The sequence below is a fragment of the Typopeltis vanoorti genome, chromosome 17 (assembly GCF_054136105.1).
Source record: "Typopeltis vanoorti isolate ZY-2024b chromosome 17, IOZ_Tvanoo_1.0, whole genome shotgun sequence".
In the NCBI taxonomy this organism is placed as follows: domain Eukaryota; kingdom Metazoa; phylum Arthropoda; class Arachnida; order Uropygi; family Thelyphonidae; genus Typopeltis; species Typopeltis vanoorti.
The window spans coordinates 52,792,617-52,816,827 of record NC_143565.1 but is presented as its reverse complement, the minus strand read 5'-3'; the positions used below and the strand labels follow the sequence as shown (position 1 = coordinate 52,816,827).

Below are 24,211 nucleotides of genomic sequence, written 5' to 3'. Positions count from 1 at the left end.
ACATTACGGACCTCTTTGTCCACATACTACATTCCGGTTACTTCGTGTGGCAAAATAAACTTTACCTACAAAAAGAAGGTAGGCCATGGGCTCACCACTATCCCCGCAAATTGCTAACTTTTATATGGAAGCTTTTTTGCAAAGTGCTCTTGATTCCTTTACTCTAAAACCTACAGTGTGGCTTAGATACGTTGACGATGTTTTCGTTATCTTGCCACACCGTCGACAAACATTAAGCACATTCCTTAGCCACCTGAACAAACAACACAACACGAACGCATACAATTTACCATCGAAATTGAAAATCAGAACTCGCTCCTGTTCCTGGATACACTGGTCACATGTCTTCCCTCATGCAGTCTATTCTTCATGGTTTACTGCAAACTGACACATACTGGTCAATATATGCATGCTAACTCATATCACCATCCATCGCAAAAATCTGGTCATTAACATCCTTAAAAACAGAGCTATAACAATTTGCTCTAATCAACAAGCTCTTAAACAAGAATTAAAAATTATTAGCAACACATTTATAAATAATGGATATAACAAAAACACTATTAATAAAGTTTTTCATAAAACTTCATCAAAAAAAGAATATAAACTATAGTAAAACCATAGCCATCCCATACATTAAAGGGTTATCAGAAAAAAATCAATAGAATCCTACATCATTATAATCTCAATGCCACTTTTAAACTAACTATAAAATTAAAAAACATATTCAACTCCTCTAAGAATCCTCTCCTCCCATTGGCACATCCTGGAGTTTATTGCATCTACTGCACCTGTAACTTAATCTTATATTGGTGAAACTGGACGTACAATCCTTATACGTAAAAAAAGAACACAAAAGACACATTAAATATAACAATTTTGGTGAAGCAGGCCTCTCAGATCATGCTCTCAACACCCTACACCAAACTGATTGGAAAGTACGTGCTCTTTACATCATACAAAAACCTGGTATGAAAGAAAATTTAAAGAAGCCTGTGAAATTCTGATTAACCACTCTAATCTCAACAATAATGGTGGCATAAAAATTCCAAGAATTTGGATGGCACATATTCAGCCCACTTAGTTATCTAGCATACTTTAGGACTTGAGGAAACTGTTCCATACCAATTGGTTGAAATTTATATGTATAATCACAGTGTTTTTTTTTTCTTTCTTTTAAATATATATAAAAACATGTTGCTCTCCAGCCCAACTCTTAGTTTTGTAACCTAATAGATAATAATAATAATAGGACTCTAGCTTTGATGTAGTAAAGGTTTTTTTTTTTTCACCAGAGGTCAGGCCAATAATTGTAATAATGGTTGGTCAGTAACTTTAGCAAACCACGTAGATTGTAGTGCAGCTTGTTTCTCTGTATATATTGTGTATGCTCCAGATGACGACCTTGATACGAAAGTCGAAACACAGAGTGTTGATTTTGGTTTATATTAAACTAAAGTTTTACTCCATAACACGGCAGTTGTCTCCATAATTTTTCAAAATGTACTCTTAAAATAAAATACTGTAGATGAAGGGAATAAATTTTATGATTAAAAATTTCGCTGAATATTTTGTCACTCATAAGAAATGTTTTAGCCCTCTCCTTTAAAAAAATACAGGTAACCCTCAATAATGTGGATGTAAGGTTCTGTAGAAATGCCATGTTATATAAATCACGTTATGTGAGACTCAGATCACATAGAAAAAGTAGGGTTATGTTCCGAAATCGTTTTTTTTTTAAATTATATAAACAATGACAAATCCAACAAAAATATATTTTTATTTAATTGAAATAATTCATATAAGTTAAGAAAACATATAAACTATGAAACAAATACATAGTATAAAAGTATAAAAATTACAAATTGTAGATAAACTTCATTGCAAATAATGCATAAATATTTTAGGCAAAATAAAATAGTGCATATTATAATCTTTCATAGCACGAGGATTTGAGGATCAGTTAATAAACATTGGTTTTGTCGTGTAATCACCTGATGCATTACTACAAAACAGCAGAGTAATTCTATCTTTGGAAACTTTGAATCCAGGAGCTGATCTTCCATTTTTCGAAATATAGGTGTGTTTTTGCATTTTTTTTCCAATATAACCCGGATTCATCTGCATTGAACACCTGGTCTACACTATAAATGTTTATAAACTTTGAGAGCTTTTTGTTTAATAAGATTATGATTCAAAGGAATTTTCTTTTGAGGTGCAATCTTCTATCCAAATCATTAGAGGTTTCTCCATTTTTTCCATTAGAATATCGCATACACATGCAACACGCTTTGAACTTATCATTGACCCAGCAATAAACACTTTCTCAGATTTTCTGTTCGTTGTATTTGATTGTTCGAATTGTTGATTCATTTAAATTCAAAATCCTTGCAACAACTCCTGAATTTTCTCCAATTTTCAACCTATCCAAGATTTTAATTTTTTTCTTTGAGAGAAATAAATTTTCTTTTCAACGTTGGTTTTTCTCTTTCGTTGCAGTTTGTGGCCATTACTATAAAAATAATTTTTTTTTATAAAAAAAGCATTACATATTGTATGTAACTCACCAGAAAATAAAGTGCTCAGCTTGAGATTAACACATTTATGATTTTTAATGCGTTTTCCTGGCAGAAACGAAGACAATTTTCAACAATAACCGCTTTATACGGTAAATAATTGATGTACATGCATGCTAAAAGTTTTTCCCCTAATATAAATTTGCTACTTATAACTACATGTGGGATATGGGCAAATTTAATGAAGATAAAATTTGATTTTTAAGTCGAGCGGTGAAAGACATATGAAAAGATAAAGGGTTACTACAATTGTAACCCTTATTGAAACCACATTGTATAAGTACCACGTTATACGAGGGTTACCGGTACTACTAAAATTGTCCTTTCTAATAATTGTCAGAAAGGAGATATTATAGTAGTAGTAGTGGAAACAATGAACCTATGAAGGTGAAATTACAAACTCTTGTAAAGCAAGATAAAGGAAAATTTGAAAAGGAACAGGCAACTTAAATGACTAAATCCTCCCCCCCCCCCTATTAGGTGAGAGTGTTAATTTTTTTCAAAAAGTTTTCAAACAGATTCCTAGCAACATTTTTATTCCTTCACTAATGAAGGAATTTATTCTTCCTCTATCACAGCAAGTGAAGTCTTTTACCCTGGAAGGGAAAGCCACAATGAAAGTGACATTCAAACAGGATGGTAATATACGACCATCACCAATGCTTATCAGAACCTTGAAGTGATCTGAAAAGTACTATATAGCAAGTTATAGTGTTAGGGCTCTTTGAAAGAAACTAACTACAGATTAAGATAAGTATTTCCTTGTAAGATTTTGATCTCAATCCTACATGGGACATGAGAAATATTTAGAAGTAAAGGTGCCCACTGCCATAACAAGGTTTTTGCTCTCAAACTCTGGAGTTTCCAATTGTTTACATTTGGTCCACATGAATGAATCAAAATCATCTACCAATTTATTTTGTCATGTGCTTGAAAAGTACATTAAGCACATACTTGTTTGTTATATCTGCAGATATGCATGCATAAGCCATTTCTGTAGGCAGAAAAATCAGTTTGAGAGGAAAAAAAAAAAGAAAAAAAAGAAAAATTTCGGTAAATCCAGCTAACTCATGGCTCTACCTGATAAAGGTTAGCAAAATTTCCCATTATATGCAGATTCTGTTTTCCAGGCAAGTGGCACCTGAAGCAATCAGTCAGATTACAATATCATACTTGTTACTGTAAACATGTACGGTGGCCTAGTTTATTAGATACCTCTCTAATAGTAAGTAGCATTTTCCCAAGGCCTCTGAATAACCTCCACTAACTGGACATACTAAAAGTGTTCCAACCAGGATGCCAGCCCATCCTGACTGTGCATCCCACTGGGCCCACAAAGACATCTGTTGTGAACAGTTCATTTCATCTCAACTTACAGATGCTCAGTTGGACTGAGATCTGAAAGAACAAAGTATGATAATCATCCACGTGCTTCTGACGCAGTATAATCTTTGCTGTGAGTAGCAGTTACCAGATGCACAGACTGAGAATGAAAGGATGTACTTAGTTTAAGAATATTCAAATGTGCTATAACATTTAAATCTTGCTCTACTATTATCAGAGGATCAGAAAACATTTCCCATACCACTACCAGCTTGCCCTTTGGTACAATGGATCCACTGATTCATGCTGATATCATTATATCTCTTGCAAATCCATCCAAACACATGCAGCAGCTACTCAACATCCCCTCATAGTTCAACTCCAAAACCCACAAAATAAATTTCTCCGCTTCTTCATTTATCCCTTCCACTGTTGCCCTCTGGAACAGTTTTCCACCATGTGTTTCCCATGGAATATAAGTCAATACTTTTCAGATCAAATATAAGTGGAAAAAAGGTTTGACTAGTACAACAAATATGTTCTGGTTGTTCCGCACAGTGGATCTCCTGATATACTAGTACATCTAGAAAGAGGAGACAACTGTTACTTTATTTTTCTATAGTGAAGTTTATTTTAGGATGTTGGTTGTTAAGATGTGATAAATACATATTCAATGAGTCTGAGACATGAGGCCAAATAGCAAACACATCATCAAGATATTGCAGCCAAATTACTAGTTTAAGTGTGGTTGAGTGCTTGGTTTTCAAAATGTTGCACCAGTTGGCTGGTGGGGGAACTAGAATACATGATAAATATGAATAATTCAATTATGTGTGTGTGTGGGGGGGGGAACGTAACTTAATGTGGTCAAAGGTCTCTGTGGTGAACAGTGAAGTAATGTCAAAGCTGACCACAATATCAGAAGCTGCAATGATTAATATGATAGAAAAGCTCTGTTGAAAGTCCTATAGTTATATGGTGTAAATATAACTTTATAAATATAAATATTAGCCATGTATATATAACTTATATTTAACTATTATAATTGACAGATACATGAAGATGGTTTGTAAAATCTGGTGTAAGACAAGAAAGCTTGCTAGCTTCCCTGTTATATTGGATCATATTATTAAGGAAAGTGGCATTAAACTTGATCAGAAATTTTAGTTTGAGATTTTAATATCAGATCTATAGGATAATATACTCCTAAAATAAAGTAAACGTCTTCAGGACTCCTTAACTAAATTAAATAACTGCTGTAACAAAAAGCCACAGTATGAAAATAAGCGAGAACCTGTACAAATAAAATGCTTTGGCACTAAGGCACAGTTTTCAGTGGAGATGAAAAATTTTAATTTAGAAACAGAATAAGGCTGGTATAGTGGAGAGCCAGTTGAATAAATTTATATAGAATAAAAGAAATTAACTAAAACACTAAACTAGCAGGTATTCAAACTTTTTATATCTCCTAATTAACACATGAGATGCCCTAAGACTTATGCTGTAATTCCATGTGTGGACAAGTAGTTAGAAAGAAATTTGATTGATGTCTGTGTTTCTTGTAAGTTGTAATCAATGGGGAAAACAGCATGATGAAGACTTCCAGAGAGCAGAAGCATAAGGAATAAAGCTAGAGAAGGAGTTGATTCAATGAGTTTGGAGTTGAACTATATAAGATGCTGATGAGAAGAGCAGAGGAAAGAGCAGAGATGATAGCAGCCAGTTTAGTGGAGATAATGCAGAAACAGAGCAGCTATAGGAGGGTAACTAGGGAGAGTCACTTAGTTCTTTTAGCAGCATTATATGGGGCCGTGGTCAGGCTTTTTCAGTGGTTTGTTATAGTAGTATATGCTACAGTGAGAGCTGAATGTAACATAACATCTTAGTTATTTATTAACACCGTACCTGTCTTAGTCTTCATTACAGAAGCATTAGTTATGTTGACAAGTACTTCTCCAATTCTTCTGCAAGTTCCACTTCTTTTTCATTGATATGATAGTAACAATCTTCAATTGTGGCGAGGTTCCAGGAGCTGACTTTTCAGTGTTTGCTCTGGTTCCTTGATGAAAACACTTGGGGGGGGGGGCACTCCTATTGAGATGATATTCATGACATTTGTACCATCATTTTGATTTTGTTTGTGATTTAACCCAATGCAAAATAAAATTTAGTCAGCTAATTTACAAACTGCCAGCCCATCCTCATTTGTTCAGCATCCAGATGGACCTACCAACAGGGATCACCATGTGAAAGTTATAACTGGAAGATTAAGTCAGAAGCCCTGATCATTTGTCATTCATCTGATTTTGACCCCAGGTGTGTATATAACAAATTCAAAAATGATATCATACATAACACACTCAAATATGACTTAACACTTAGTTTTGCATTAAATTATGCTTCACTCATAAAAACTATTCAATGAATTTACTTCACTGGTCACATTCATCAGGATATCTACTGCATGCTAATCTGCATTGCTAATAACAGAGTGGATAATGGTAATGTGAACAAAGCTTCTAATAATGTGAACTATGTAAGAGTTGAACTATATTAGAAGTAGCACTAATTGTTTGAGATATGAAAAAAAAAACATTCAAACACACAAATGGCAGTAATTAAAATCAGAGTAAAAATATCTACCCATTACAAATGGAAAAAAAATAAAAAAGGTAGTATTACTAAATGACTATGCTACATACTGCATTACAGATATAGACCCAACTAATACAAAAATATGATGCAGGTAATGTTTTCTTTGCAAAGCAATACTAAATACAGTGCAATACTAAAGGATTGATCTGTGTGTGTGAGAGAGAGAGAGAAAATAAATAAAAATTTAAGAGCTCAATGAAACAACTTACCTGTGCTTGAATAGTAGCAGCAGGCTGGCTTACAGCAACTGCAAACTGTGGAGTTTTCTGTAGTTGTTCAGTTGTTAAAGTATGATAAAGTTGACCTGAGGAAAAAAATGTAAGTTATGAAAAGATTAAACAAAATTTATTCTTTTATATATAAGTAATATAAAATAAATGTAAAATAAACATTTAAAAAAAAAAAAAGATATAAGAAAAGATATGACAGTAATTAAATGAGCATATAAGACAAAAAAAAAGAAGAAGAAGAATGGGGTCATTCATTATGTCCCAGGTTTGAGAAGCATACATTTTAAGACTGTCAGCCCAACGGCCAAGACAACCCAATTTAGACCGGGGGGGGGGTTACTGTTTAGGACTCTAGTCCCGACTTCTGTTGCCTTTATTCAGCTTCATTTGCTCAGTGTTAGTGACTGCATGCACATATCATTGTTTTTTGTGATTCATGATGATGGCAATGTAGCATTGCAAAATATAGGAAGGTATTAATTAAAGTTTTTTTTTTATAATGAATATTCTAGTATGTATGTGTATGTATATATATATATATATATATATATATGTATGTGTATGTATATATATATATATATATATGTATGTGTATGTATATATATATATATATATGTATGTGTATGTATATATATATATATATATGTATGTGTATGTATATATATATATATATATGTATGTGTATGTATATATATATATATGTATGTGTATGTACAGGGTGTTCGGGATAAATTTGACAGTTTCGTAAGGAAAAAGAAAATCTTCTTTGTATCTATTAAATTTAATGAATTGACAAAAAAACATTACAGGCAGAGTTAATTACAATACTATCAACAAGATTTACTCAAAATAACCACCATTAGCATCGATCACAGCTTCAATTCTGCTTCGGAACCTCGAACAAGCTGATGCTACAGTCTCCCTGGGAAGGGCCGCAAAAACTGTTTTAATTTTATCCATTAACTGGGCTTTTGTATTACTGGAAGTGCGATTGGTGTCTTTTTCAACTGCGCCCCATACAAAATAATCCATGGGGTTAAGGTCTGGGGAGTTTGGAGGCCAAACATTTGGACTGGTGAAGTCGTAGAAATTTTCAGACAACCATTTTTGACTTTTCCCAGAGGTGTGGCAAGGGGCCGAATCCTGCTGCCATACATACGGCCTACCATTGGCTACCCTTGTTATCCAGGGCTTGACTACAGTTAGCAACTCCACGAACAAAGCCCAAATTCCAATGCCAGGGTTCTTCAACACCTGTTCCTGCAGATTTGCGAGGAATTCTGCTGTACGAACGCAATCAGATCGTCTGCTAGGGATCTTTCTTCTTGCTACATCCTCGTAGTCACCATTGCAAGTCTCTAGTTCATGCCTGATTGTTTTTACTGTATTCAGGGAGCATTGGGCAGCAGTCGTAATATCCTTATTTTGATGGCGGGCACGAATCATCATGATACAAGTTATTCTCTTCCATGATTCAGGTGGGTTCCAGCTACCCATCCTTTCTGACATCTTGTATATGAATGAAGAAGGGTCCAAACTTTTAAATGAAGAGAAGTGTGTGTTAATACATGTAACTTACGGAAAAATATAATTAATTATAAATATGTCAAATTTATCCCGAACACCCTGTATATATATATATATATATATATATGTATGTGTATGTATATATATATATATGTATGTGTATGTATATATATATATATATATATATATATGTATGTGTATGTATATATATATATATATATATATGTATGTGTATGTATATATATATATGTATATATATATATATATATGTATGTGTATGTATACTTAGTAATTGTACTATTTCACCTGATTCAATTACCTCCCTACCATCAGCATTCATTAAAATCATTCTGCCATGAACATTCTTCCTTTTACTTGCAACATGCCAAAAAACTCTTTCAGATTATATTTGACCTGCACTACAATGAGTCTTCAGACTCCATGAAGATGGCATGTAATATTACACTGGAAAAATTGACACCTCATTCATTTATAATTGCATCCTCTGATGAGGATGCAATTATAAATGAGGTGTCAAATCACCCTCTAGTTGGTGAGTGACCATGAAGTGATTATCTGGGTGGTTGGCAGCAGTATGAGGACCTCTGTGAGGAAAGGGTATGTGGAACTACAAGGCTGGTGATTATGAGATCAGGAGACAGCTTACAGGTGCAGCATGGAATGAGGAGTTAGCTGGAAAGGAGATCAGTGCAGCTTGGGGGATATTCAAGAACTGTCTAGTAGAAGCAATGTCTAAATGTATTCCAAGGGGGGTCAGAAGGTTAAATAAGGTAGGTGTGATATGGGTGAATGAAGAGATTAAGCATGGACACAGGGGAAAAAGGCATTATGGTGTCAGCATAAGAAAAGTGGTGATAGTCAATTCCATGAGGATTACAAAGAACAGACCCCACCACCACCACGCTTTCCCCTCCTATCCTGACGAAAAATGCTATACCCAGCGACTTCTATTCCTGTTATTATATCCCCTTCTGTCAACCATGTCTCAGTGATCCCAATAATTTTTGGCCAGGCTGATGCTATCTGCGCCACCAATTTCTCTCCCTTATTCCGGATACTCCTTTTCACTGTTTGCATTGGCTCCTTGGAGAAAACAATGGGGTGGAGGGTGGTAGTGGTGGGGGGTTTGTTTAACTAGGCGACGTCCCAGCCAGCCCTTCAATCTCATCTGTTCAGGATATCTTCTGGTCCAATACTTTTTGGGTGTTGATTCTGTGAAAGACTTGACTATTCTTTCACAGAAATATTTCACGAAAATCCATCTGGACTACTCTGCACAGATTTGAGTTCCTGGGTTTGAGAGGGTAAGAAGCTGTGGAAAGAGTGAAGAAGTGGATTATGGAATGTAGATTATGGAGATAGATTGAGAGTATGTGGATTGCAGACTCTGGTTGGAGGAGAAAGACTGGTGATATGATTGAGGTCTATAAACTTCTGAATGGATCTTTTAGGGTATTTTCAAATACAAGTTTATTAGATCCTGTACTTTGTCTCTGTCACAGAGACATCATTAGGAATGTAATCTCAAAATTGTAAATGCATACACACAAAAGCAATCAAACCAATAAGTGTTTTTTACCACTGCGTTGTCATCACTGCTTCTTCATTTAGCAGTTTTTTTCAAAGTAATTACTTCATACTTCAAGGTTATCTTTTTCTCCTGTTTTCATGTCACCTTTATCATCTCTAACTCCTTTTACAGCACTCTTTCCTACCTTAACCAACTAGTTTCACCAAACTTTAACTGTTGGCGTCTTCGGGGCACTTACATATAGGTGAACTGGACAATGAGACTTATTTGTGCCTATGGTCCCACAGAAGGTTCTACTAAGGTAGAAGTGGAGAAATTTTTTGAGGCTTTAGAAAAAGCAACTGACACAATGAAAAATGAAAAGTTGGTCCTTGTTGGGGATCTAAATAGCAGAGTAGGAAACGATTGTGAGACATACAAAAATATTTTGGGAAAATTTGGAGAAAAGAGCAGAGCTAATAATAATGGCAAATATCTGTTGGATTTCTGCTCAGGACATGGACTGGTTATTACTAACACCATGTTCCAACATAAAAATGTGCACAAATTCACATGGAGAGAAGAGGCTAGGAATAAGAAAAGTCTCATTGACTATGTTATTGTTGATAGTGATGTTTTCTCCCTGGTGCAGGACACCAGAGTGTACAGAGGATTTGAAATTGGAAGTGATCACTATTTAGTCTTGAGCAGGATAAAATTGAATTTCATATTGAAAAGAATAACATGTAAGAAAGTTTTAAAGCGAATAAAAGTTGAGCAGCTCTCAGATGTGAGCTGTACACTAAAATACACAAAGATTATTGAAGAGAAAGAGTTTGAGAACAGGAATCAAACCTTGGAGATTCAGTGGCAAACTCTGAAGAAAACATTGATTGATTCTGCCAGAGAGGCATGTGGTGAGGTTGTCTGTAAGGATAAAAAAATCAGAACTCCCTGGTGGACACAGGAAGTTAAAGAGGCAGTGCAGGAAAAGAAGAAAGCATACCAAAAGTTCCTATCAAATAAGTCAGCTTGTGCTCTTAGAGAATATAGAGACAAATGCAAGAATGCTAAACACCGTGTAAATCTAGCTAAACAAAAGTCATGGGAGGACTTTGGCAAGAATATAGAAAATAAATATCAAGAAGGTGGCAAAATATTCTGGAGGTTGTTGAAGAAGCTTAAGAATGGAGGAAAGAGTGATATAAAAGGAATTAGAGATGATAAAGGTGACATGAAAACGGGAGAAAAAGATATCCTTGAAGTATGGAGTAATTACTTTGAAAAACTGCTAAATGAAACAAGCAGTGATGACAGCACAGTGGTAAAAATCACTGACCAGGCATGCAGTCAGGAATACATATCCATACTTGAAGTAGAAAAAGCCATCAAAGGCTTGAAATGTGGAAAGGCAGCAGGAGTAGATGATATTCGACCAGAAATGCTGAAGTATGGTGGTATAAGAGTCTCACAGTGGCTGCACTGCATAGTTCAGAAAGCCTGGACAGAGGGACGAATTCCCGATGATTGGAGTAGAGCTCTCATAGTACCCATGTATAAAAAGGGAAATAAAATTGCATGTGAGAATTACAGAGGTATTTCCCTACTGAGTGTTCCTGGCAAGATCTATGCAAGTATACTTGAGAAACGGTTGAGAAGAATTGTGGAAGAAAAGCTTGGTGAAGAACAAGCTGGATTCAGGCCAAATAGAGGCTATCAGGATCAGATCTTCACTTTACGACAAATAGTCGAGAAAGCATGGGAATATAACAAAGATCTGTATTTAAGTTTTGTCGATCTGGAAAAGGCATATGACAAGGTGCCAAGAGAGAAGCTATTCAATACGCTTCAGTTATATGGTGTCAATGGGGTATTATATCAAGCAATACTTAGTCTTTATTCGAGTTGTAAGTCAGCAGTTAGAATTGAAGGAAGTACAGGAAGATGGTTTAATGTTAAATCTGGTGTGAGACAAGGATATACATTATGCCCTCTGTTATTCATTATCTATATGGATCACATTATGAAGGAAAGTGGTATTAAACATGATATCAAAATTGGAGATGTTAATGTCAGCTCTTTGCTTTATGCGGATGATGTTAATGTTATACTTCTAAATAAATCCGCTACAAGTCTGCAAGATTCTCTGACTAAATTGAATAGCTGTTGTAATAGATATGGTATGAAGGTCAGCAATAAAAAGACAAAGACAATGAAAATAGGCAGAATCATTGAAAATGTCAACTGTGTTGTGAATGGAGAACCTGTGGAACAAGTAAAACATTTCAGCTATTTAGGCACGATTTTTACTGAAGATGGTAAATTAAATATAGAAATAGACAACAGAATCAGCAAAGCTGGTATGGTGGGAAGTCAATTGAATAAATTCATATGGAATAAGAAAGAAATTAGTCGGAACACTAAATTAGCTGTATACAAGACAGTGTTCAAACCAGTTTTAACTTATGGATCTGAGAGCTGGGTCAGAAGTAAAACACTTGACCAAAGACTAGAGACCGCAGATATGAGAGTCCTGAGAAAGATTATAGGTGTGAACAGATGGCATCAATGGCAGTATCATATTAAAAACGAGGATATTAGGAAAGAACTTGACATTGTCAGCATCCAGGAATGCGTTAGCAGAGCTAATCTCAGGTGGTATGGTCACTTAAACAGAATGGGCGAAGAAAGATTAGCAAAACAAGTGTTCTCTGCCAGGTTGGCAGCAAAACGACCCAGAGGAAGACCCAGATATAGGTGGATTGATACGGTTCAAAGTGCTTTAGACGATAGAAATATAAGATGTGATAATGTTGGAGTGTTGACAAGTAACAGACTGATTTGGAGGAAAATTGTAGATAGGAAATTAATAATGATGTAGTTTTTTCATGTAGTACTATCATATCCTGTACACCCCTTGAGGGTACATGGCAGGAATTTGATGATGATGATGATGATGACATTGTCATTTCCTGAAAAATTAAAAGAGATTGCACTATAATCCATTCAGTATGATTTGGATGGCTTTCACACAGTTTCTACAGGAGATCTACTTTTATGTGTAGCATGACTGACACCACATGTGTGAATGAATTTAGTACTTTTGTGTTTTTCAAAGTACTGATGTGTTGGTGGTGGGGTAAACTAACATTATTTGAAAGGTTTAGTAATTAATTATAAATTCAGTTTGTTGAAAATAGATTGTGAAATGTCCAAGCAAAAGCAGTTTCATGAACACAGTGAAAGAAGAATTCCCTTTCCTAACTGAAAGTCTTAACAATAATGGTAAAGTTTTGTGCATTATTTGGAAATGCTGAATTTTCTAATGAACATGGTGATTGTTCAGATATTACGCAGCACATTGCCAAAAAAGAAGCACAAAGAAGCAGTTGCAGCATGTAAACTAACCTCCTTCATGACAAAACAAAATGTAATGGTAAATGGACATGTCTTGCTCCACAAGGAGTGCTAATTTTCCATAGCATCACAGATAACCATTTGTTTAGATCAGCGAATTGTACATCTACCATCATATGAAACTCATTCTCAAAAAGATTAACATGTGCAAAAACAGAATGTGAAAGTAGAGTTGTGAATGTACTGGTTCATTTTGCATTTTGTGAAGTGATAAATGACTTATGTGAGGCAAAATATGTACCTGTTATGGTAGAGTCCAAAATCACTCAAACATGAACTTGGTCCCAGTTTTGGTGAGTTCCTTTATACCTATGAAAAGAATACAAATGCAACTACTGGAATTCCAAAATCTTGTAGGAAATTAAAGTCAGATGTCAGTGGATCAAATCGTGTCCATATTAGAGAAATACAAATTAATCCATAAGATTAATAGCATTTTGTGGTCTCAACTGCAACACTAACTTTGGCAGCATTGAAAGAAAGCCAACAATAATGTATTCAATAAGTTAAGCAAAAACACGAAAATGAACATCTTGGGAGTACACTGTGCTACACACATCATGCAGAATGTTTGGCAAACAAATGCAGATATGTTGCCAATTGATGTGAAATCAATTATTAACAAATTTGCATGTTTTCACTATTAGAGTTGAGACACCTAAATTCTTCTGCAATTTCAGTGAAGTGGAATACAAGCAGGTTTTAGGAAGTGTGAAGATGGGATGGTTTTCCGAGCTACCTGCTGTGGAAAGAATGATCGAAGGTCTCAAGTCATGTTTTCTATCACAAGATAAAAGCCCCGGACTCTTGAGGGATTTTTTTCCCTTTTTTTTATTTTTACTAATCCACAGTTCCTTCATTGGTTCAAGTTCATTCAGAGCCAACTTAAAATGTGTTGTAATACCAAAAAAGATTGAATGAGATGATATTTGTGACAGTGAAGTGGCACAAGAACTGATTGCTCTGACAGAACAAATGCTGAACAGAAAGAAACAAGCACTTTTTTTTTTTTTTTTACATCTGCTATCCTGTACCTCAAAAACAACTGATAGAGGATTACAGAAACTGTCAACAATTTCTATGATAGATATTTTCCCAGAAGACACGAAAAACTGGATCAAGCCTTTTCTGCAGACCTATATGACTTTAAATGGGTTTCGTTAATAATCCATCTTGGCGTGTTGTTCAACAGTGTGTCCAAAACATCCAATATTGGCATCAACACACTAAAAAGTAACAGATGGAGTTGAACTATTCAATGAAGTGAATCATGGGAAGAATATGTGAATCTAAGATCGATCAATGGAAGAAATGTGGTGTGATGATTAGCGAGAGGTGGACAAACAATTCACACAATGAAAAAATGAAGACACTAATAATTTTAATGGAGCATGCGTAGTAGACATTTAAAAACTTTCACAGCTCACAAACGTAGAATCATCTGATTGTTAATTGCTCAAACTGTGCACCAATCTCTAAGTTTTATGAAGTGATTGGCACACAGTTTGAGTGCCAATTACTTCATAATGTATTTGTTTTTAATATATAATATTTTTTTTTTTTATCTTTGCAACTTTTACAATTGTTTCTTTGAACTCTAATAGTGTAATCATACTTCAGCTGCAACTGAGACATGAGCTAGCACACACATGCTTTCTGACTCATTTTTACGATTCATGTTTTGAATGTAGTTACTGGTCTGTCTCCTTAATGATATCAATGTAATGTTGGATGAAATATATTGGGGCTTTTGAATAAAATTCTCTCTCTCTCTCTATATATATATATATATTTTTTTTTTTAAACATAAAGCCATCAAAATTTTTAAAAAATGAAGATGTTAATTTTGAGAACATAATCCACATTATGAGTTTGGTGTTAGGAATACCATGCACAAATGCATCATTAGAGAGCGTGTTTTTTTAAATGGACACATTTTGGAATGATGAATAGAACCAGTTGCTCAGTGAAACTGCACATGCAATATTAATAACCAAAATACATTTTAAAGACATTTCTTGTATGGACAACCGAAGCTTTTGGAAGAAAATTCATCTAAAACATGACATTAAATATGACAGTGTAATGTCTTGGTCCATCTGTTGAATAAAGATTTGTGTAATTTGATAATGTTAATGTGAGACTAAGATGGCGATAAACATGTAACTTACTTATGCTAATTTTAATCAAGTTAAAAAGTGATAGCTTTTTAACTTGATTAAAACATGGGGTACAAGCACAAGAGGGACGGTTTTAGCTAATATAACAGTCAGTTCATGTCAATTTGAAACAAGTGTCCCGGTTTTTGTTTTAAATCTTTTTTGTTATATGGTCACCCTATACTAAGGGGGAACCCTGTTCTAAGCATTAAAGATTCTAAATGGAAAACAAGATACTAGGATTTAAGTAAGTATGCATACAAATATCATATGTCCTAAAATTATAATTACTTCAAAGATATGCAAAATATGAAGAGTGAAAATCGGCATTTTGTTTTAGCAAGTGTAATCCTGCAACTAATATACAAACAGCTTTTTAACCTCCACAGGATAAAAATTTGTTATAATAATGGCAGGATCTGACAGTCCAAACAATATTCTTTTTAAAACATTTGTAACCTAAAAGCAAGATGCATTTTTTATATACTTTATTATGATCTCAACTATAAAATGCATTTAGTCCAACAAAAATTTGACTTTAATCATAATTCAATATTATTTCTAATAACACTTCCATCTCTGATACTCATGATTTCCCTAATATTTAATCTTTTAGTCTACAGTTTGTAGCTCATTTTCACATTACTGAAAATAAATTAAAGCAATCTTTTCTAATGTGAATCCCACTCACGAAAGGCTGCCAAGCCTCTAATATATTAATATTAGTACTGTAAATAGGTTAAGGATTAAGTAATCTAGAAAACACTGCTATGGAGACTAAACATGGAATTTTTATTAGCCACTCCAATAAGCAGGGTAAGTGCATTTAGTCCAACAAAATCCAGGCAATAAGTCAGGGCAATGATATTCATCTACTATCGAAAAAATTATTCTTCGTTTCTGCTATGGACTTGGTGGTTGAGAAAAAGATGTGGATGACATGCATCTAACAGATTAGCACAATCAGTGCAGACCGAGCAATTATCATGGGAGCCTTCAACTATAGTGATATGAGGGTGGTCTGAAAGTTCTCAGCCTTGACCATAGATGGCAACACTATCAGCAAGATTTTTTTTTCTAAGTTGGTACATATGTCCTAAGCATCCACGTGAAATTGCAAGTCATTCTATGAAGTAGTTTGTTTTATACAGCTGTCTGAAGCAAAAGTGTTGTCTGTATTCCTTGAAATGGATAAAATTGAGTATCGTGTGGTTATAAAATTCTTTGCAAAAGAAGGTTTAACGCCAAAAGAAATTCATTCGAAGTTCATAAAGGTTTATGGGTCAACAATGAAGAAATGGGCTGATGAGTTTAAATGTGGCTGTACCAGCGTTGAAGATGATCCACATGAAGAATGTCCAAAAAGTGTAACAACATCAGAAATCAGTGATCAAATGGTTGGATGACGGGCGAGTCAAAGTGAGTGAAATTGCTGCGGCTATAGACATTTCAAAAGAACATGTAGGATATATTTTTCACGAAGAATTGCATATGAAAAATATTTTGTGCAAGATGGGTGGCAAGCTTGCTCACAGCAGATCAAAAACGCACTCACATGAAAATCTCTGAACAGTGGAACACTTGGAGCATTTTAATAAAAATAAAACTGATTTTATGCATCGATTTATTACTATGGATGAGACTTGGATTCATCATTACACACCAGAATCAAAACAGTGGACAGAAGCTGGTTGTTCAGAGCCAAAGAAGAAAGCCAAAGTCAGTTCCATCAGCAGGAAAGGTTATGGCATCGGTGTTTTGGGATACTAAAGGCATTTAGTTTATTAATTATCTTGAAAAGGGTAAAACAACAACTGGGGAATATTATTCCGATCTTTTAACCAGACTAGACGAAACAATTTGTGAGAAAAGACCCGGTTTGCAGAAGAAAAAAAACATCTTTTTTTGGCAAAAAACCAAGTGTTTTGCCAATGGGAAAATTAAGGGATCTGCACAATGAATTGTTGGAACATCCACCCTATTCCCCAGATTTGGCTCCCTCTGACTTTATCTCTTCTCAAAACTAGAACTCATCCTCTCTGGTCAGTGTTTTTCTTCGAATCATGAGGTGGTTGCAGCTGCAGAGGGTATTATTTTGCAGATCTTACTGAGAACCACTACAGGGACATTATAATGGCACTGGAGCATCGCTAGAATAAATGTATTAGTCTTAAGGAAGATTATGCTGAAAACTAAAAATAATTTTGAAATTATAAATTGGTTTTTTCATTGTCAGGCCAAGAACTTTTCAGACCACCCTCGTAGATGGAGGAGGATAGGACACATGGTAAAATGGGAATGGAATGGAATGTATATAGTTACTAAGAGATAATTACCTGAAATAACATGCAATGGAAAGGACCTGGGGTTTGAGAGTGTTGGATTTTGTAATAGCATCAGAAAATGCTATCTATAACTGCAGTAGCAACTCTACCTCCAATAAGTGACAGTCTTGTCCTGGGAGGTTGCTCAACATATGGAAATTTCAGTCAAGAAAGGATTTATGCAGAACTACAAAGCTGGTGATTATGACAAACTTAGGAGCAACTAAGAGCATTGCCATAACATAAGAAACTAAATGGAATAAATGTTATTAGTGCATGGGAAGCAGTCAAGAATTGTTTGAGTGAGGCAGTATCAGAGTGCATAGCCAGGGTCAGGAGGATAAATCGATTAGGGATTAAGTGAATGACTAGCAATATAAAGCAGGAACTGCAAAAAAGCATTGTGGAAGGAATATAAAGAACAAAGTGATCAGCATGTCCATGAGCAATATCAAGCACAAGCAAGAAGAGTAATTAGTATGGTAAGGAAGGCTAAATCAGTTTTTGAGAGAAAATTAACTAAGCAGGCCAAAGTAAATCCAAAAGAGTTTCTTCACTATGTAGCAAGTAGGAGAGTCGCTTTCTTACCATCAGCACTGATTATGGAAAGATAACTTTACTCAGTGCTGATGGTGACAGAAGCAGAAGAAATAGTTCAGTTATTAAGTGATCTTTGCAAGACTATATCATCCAGGTAACTTTGCAGTTACTGAGGTGATAGAGACTGATGTAAGCATTGAGGCGAATGAACTGGAAGCACTCACAGTATATTGAAAAATATCAATATGAATACAGCAGTGGGCCTGGATGGCATATCAGCTTGTGTGCTACGAGAATGTGCAAGTGAACTGGCATTGTCTCTGATGAAGTGGTTTAATCTCAGATCTGGCAAGGTTACAAGGGAGTGGAAAAAGTGTAAAGATAGTTCCATTACATAAAGGTGGCTCGAAGACAGAGGTAGCAAATTATAAAACAATTAGTATCTCTGGAGTGGTGGTTAAAATATTGGAAAAGTTAGTTAAAAGTAAAATTCAGGAATAGGTGGATAGGAATATGATACTCTACAGGGGGCAGCATGGCTTTGTAAAAGGTAGGTCCTGCTTTCATAGTTTATCCACACTTCATAAGGTGATAGCAGAACTGGATAAAGGAAATGGCTACACAATGATACTGCTGGACTTTGCAAAGGCATTTGATGGAACACTGCATGGAAAACTATTACACAAGTTGGAGCAAATGGCAATGGATATGAGGCTGGTGTATGGAGTGGAATCAAGGCAAATGAAGGTGACTAGTGGAGTGCCTCAGGGCTCTGTACTAAGAACACTACTCTTTAATTTGTACATTAATGATATAGCAGAGATTTGAAGGGTTCAGTTGTTCGCCAATAATGCAAAACTAGGAGGGAAATAGTTTATTAAGGTGATGTAGACATCTTACAAGATGATTTAAACAAACTGGCAGTGTGGGCAAAGGACAATGGTTATCAATTCAATGTTGTAAAATGTAAGATAATGCACTTTGGAATGAAAAGATTACACACTTCGTATCATGTTGATGGCACTAGTTTACAGGAAATTGATAAGGCTAGAGATCTAGAGGTGATGGTGGATAGAGATTTGAAATTCAGAAGACATATTGTAAGAGTTGGCAAATGGATGCTGAAGAACACATTGACAAGTGAAGATAGGGAAGTTATCATTCCTCTTTATAAGGATATGATTTGGCCACATGTTCGCTACTGTGCAGGGATTTGATCACCTGTATTTCTTGGGGATCAGGAGGTGGTGGAGAGGATTCAGAGACCAGTGACCAAGCTGGTCTCTGAATCCTCTCCATCACCACACGAATGTTCCCTATGAGGAGAGATTGAGAATGTGTGGGTTGCAGAGTTTAGCTAACAGGTAGAGGAGAGGGGGATATGATAGAAACTTATAAGTTACTAAAGGGATTCTATAAAATTTTGAATACATGAGGAGAAAGGGGAATCACTTGGGAGTTGTCTAAGAGTGTGGTTATTAAGGGTATGCAGACTAGGAGAGTAGCAAATAGAATGGAATAAATTGCCAGAGGTGGTTGTGAGCACTCCAACAGTGAATAGGTTTAAGATGATGTATGATAGGTATTGTGTTAATGGATAAAGTGGGTTTCCTACAATGAGTCTTGACTCCATGAGGTACCCATATAAATAATAATGAATAAGCTAGCTACTCAGACAACAAGAAGATGGATGTATCTTCCCAGAATTACAAAAAAAAAAAAAAAAAAAAAAAAAAAATCAAGTACATAACCATTGTATTCTGAAAAAACGAATGCAAGATAACCAACTCATTTGGCATATTGTAGAAAGGTTGTGGTAAGATACCAGATTTCTTGCTTTAACAATAAAAGAATGATATACTACAATGTTCTGAGTTATGGGTATCAAACAGTGTAGATTGACATCACAAGTTTTTTATGCTCCGTTTAAACCCACTCCTTTTGATATTCTCATGAAAATAGGGACTATGAAACAACACTTGGATGCTAACAGTTTCTAAAAAAACTAAGAAAGCTGGTTTGAAATATAACACTGATGAAGTGAGTGAAAACAGGATCATGCTAAGAATCTTTCATCATGATTCTTACATTTTCTTGGCAGATAGTTCTGAATAAATTTCAATTTCCTTATTCTTTGTTGTGATTCCTTACATCACAATGATTCAAATTTATTTATTAGTACAGTCATCCCTCAACTTACGTCCAGGTTCCATTCCATCCGGCAGGACATAAGTCGATATATTAATCAGAGTTATAGGGGTTTGGGACTTAACCGTAATAGGAATACTGTCATTTTAACTTTTAAACCTTATTATAAAACTGTACTGTGTGTTACTGCCACTATAAAACAGGAGAATAATCATCCAAATCTTCCTCCACAATCACATCTTCATTACTTTCCCTGTGTGAACAATCAGGCTGTCGCTCTTCTGGTGTAACCTTTGTTTTTATGATGAAAATGATCAATAAGCTTTGCTTATTCCTCTTCTTCTTTTCATCATAAATTTGTTCATAGCAAGCAAACCCATCATGTACTTTCGTTTCTACTAATAAGTAGCGTTCAACAGTGGAATCCATGTCTTCAGCCATTTTGAGACCATCGCTAACTGCAAAGTACATTTCTGCAAGATTCTTCACTGTGAATTGTTTAACTACCTCTTCCTGTTTCTCTTTGCCCTGTTACTTTTCTCGTTTTTCCTCTTCTGCAACAATTCTAGTTTGACCAATTTTTCGTTGGTCAACTCTTCAGGGAAACTTTCATCATCATCATCAAATTCTTGCCATGTACCCTCAAGGGGTGTACAGCATATGATAGTACTACATGAAAAAAATTACATCATTATTTATTTCCTATCTACAATTTTCCTCCAAATCAGTCTGTTACTTGTCAAGACTCCAACATTATCAGATCTTATATTTCTATCATCTAAGGCACTTTGTACCGTATCAATCCACCTATATCTTGGTCTTCCTCTGGGTTGTTTTGCCACCAACCTGGCAGAGAACACTTGTTTTGCTAATCTTTCCTCGCCCATTCTGTTTAAGTGACCGTACCACCTGAGATTAGCTCTGCTAACGCATTCCTGGATGCTGACAATGTCAAGTTCTTTCCTAATATCCTCGTTTTTAATATGATATTGCCATTGATGCCATCTGTTCACACCTATAACCTTTCTCAGGACTCTCATATCTGTGGTCTCTAGTCTTTGGTCAAGTGTTTTACTTCTGACCCAGCTCTCAGATCCATAAGTTAAAACTGGTTTGAACACTGTCTTGTATACAGCTAATTTAGTGTTCCAACTAATTTCTCTCTTATTCCATATGAATTTATTCAATTGACTTCCCACCATATCAGCATTGCTGATTCTGTTGTCTATTTCTATATTTAATTTACCATCTTCAGTAAAAATCGTGCCTAAATAGCTGAAATGTTTTACTTTTTCCACAAGTTCTCCATTCACAACACAGTTGACATTTTCAATGATTCTGCCTATTTTCATTGTCTTTGTCTTTTTATTGCAGACCTTCATACCATATCTATTACAACAGCTATTCAATTTAGTCAGAGAATCTTGCAGACTTGTAGCAGATTTATTTAGAAGTATAACATTAACATCATCCGCATAAAGCAAAGAGCTGACATTAACATCTCCAATTTTAATCACATTTAATACCACTTTCCTTCATAATGTGATACATATAGATAACGAATAACAGAGGGGATAATGTACATCCTTGTCTCACTCCAGATTTAACATTAAACCATCTTCCTGTAGTTCCTTCAATTCTAACTGCTGACTTACAACTCAAATAAAGACTAAGTATTGCTTGATATAATGCCCCATTGACACCATATAACTGCAGCGTATTGAATAGCTTCTCTCTTGGCACCTTGTCATATGCCTTTTCCAGATCGACAAAACTTAAATACAGATCTTTGTTATATTCCCATGCTTTCTCGACTATTTGTCGTAAAGTGAAGATCTGATCCTGACAGCCTCTATTTGGCCTGAATCCAGCTTGTTCTTCACCAAGCTTTTCTCCCACAATTCTTCTCAACCATTTCTCAAGTATACTTGCATAGATCTTGCCAGGAACACTCAGTAGGGAAATACCTCTGTAATTCTCACATTCAGTTTTATTTCCCTTTTTATATATGGGTACTATGAGAGCTCTACTCCAATCATCGGGAATTCGTCCCTCTGTCCAGGCTTTCTGAACTATGCAGTGCAGCCACTGTAAGACTCTTATACCACCATACTTCAGCATTTCTGGTCGAATATCATCTACTCCTGCTGCCTTTCCATATTTCAAGCCTTTGATGGCTTTTTCTACTTCAAGTATGGATATGTATTCCTGACTGCACGCCTGGTCAGTGTTTTTTACCACTGTGCTGTCATCACTGCTTGTTTCATTTAGCAGTTTTTCATAGTAATTACTCCATACTTCAAGGATATCTTTTTCTCCCGTTTTCATGTCACCTTTATCATCTTGGAAACTTTCAACGAGTTGAATTATGTCGTCATAATTCACTTCGAGATTCAGATTGTTTGCTAGGCTCACTATTACAAACTTCCAAAATCATGCACAAACGTTTTTAATGTATTTTTCCATATGCCACTCATGCATTGAGAGGTCACGTCGTCCCAAGCCACAGCAATATTTTAAATAGTATGATCAATATTGAATGTTTTCCAGAATTGCATGAGAGTCTGGTCATTTCCTTCAGTAGCAGAAATGGCTGGTGAAAAAGTTCTCTGTAAATAATAAGCCTTAAACACTGCAAGAACTTCCTGATCCATCAGGTGGATCAATGAAGTAGTGTTTGGAGGGAGAAAAATGACCTAAGACGGATGACCTGGAGCATTATCTAGAATTAATAAAATTTTAAATTCTACATTTTCTTTCACACAATAGCTATTTATTTTGCTCGCATAAAGTTGATTAAGGCATCCTCAAACAATTTTTGAGTCATCTAGGGCTTGTTATTGCTCCGATAATGAATTAGAAGTATGCTTCCTAATGTTTTTGAAGATACGTGGATTCTCAGTGCCATACTACAAATGGTTTCAGTTTATATCCAGCCACATTATCCATAACAGAATCGTAATATGGGCATAAAGAGCTTTAAAATTAGGTATAGATTTTGGCTTTTTGTGGATGAATGTCTACTTGGGCATTTTTTTTCCGAAACAAGGATCTCATCCATATTAAATATTTGCTGGGGCAAATAATTTTCCTCCGTAATAATTTTATCCAATTTTTCCACAAGCTCCTTGGCAGCCTTCCAAGCACTTGCAGATTCCAATATATTTTCACATTATGCAGCACAAAATGCTGCTTGAATCTCATGAACCAACCGGAAGAGGTGTTGAATTTGTAGTCATGATTGGGTTCTTCTTCTTTCTCCTTCAACATACTGAAGAGACTTAGTGCCCTAACGGTTATGATCACAGTGCTAAGGAGCATGCACTTTTGGTTCAGGTCCTCTATGTATGATGCAAGTAGCTTTTCCATATCACCGATAGGACCTTGTCTTTGCTTCGTCACTCTTGTCGATTTAATGGAAGCAGATCCTTTCACAGCCTCTACGATTTTATCCCTATTTTTCAAAATGGTCGTCACTGCAGAATAAGACCATCTGAAGTCATGTGAGATCACATTGACAAGCTTACCAGCTTCATGTTGCTTTATAACTTGAAACTTCGTTTCAAGATCAATTGCTCACCTTTTTTTCTTTGATTCTTCACAAGGTTTTTTGATTGGGCGTGTAGGGGCTATGTTGCACAAAACATCGCAAAATATTTAACGATAAATATAAATAACCCATTTCTCAAACACAAAATCAACAGAGGAACTGTTGAAGACATGTGCCGACTGTCGACGGAGGTTGCTGCTGAAAACGCTGTTGCCACTGTGCATGCTTTAC

The 24,211-nt window shown here is 35.4% G+C and overlaps 1 protein-coding gene across 1 annotated transcript in view; it reads right to left on the bottom strand.

The window, feature by feature from the left end:
* LOC150097389 (transcription initiation factor IIA subunit 1-like) overlaps positions 1-24,211 on the bottom strand; it is a 158,183-nt gene that overhangs the window by 19,870 nt on the left and 114,102 nt on the right. Inside the window, exon 7 of the mRNA XM_090407218.1 lies at positions 6,764-6,858. Coding sequence (XP_090263344.1) covers positions 6,764-6,858 — 95 coding nt within the window. The remainder of the gene's footprint in view (positions 1-6,763; positions 6,859-24,211) is intronic.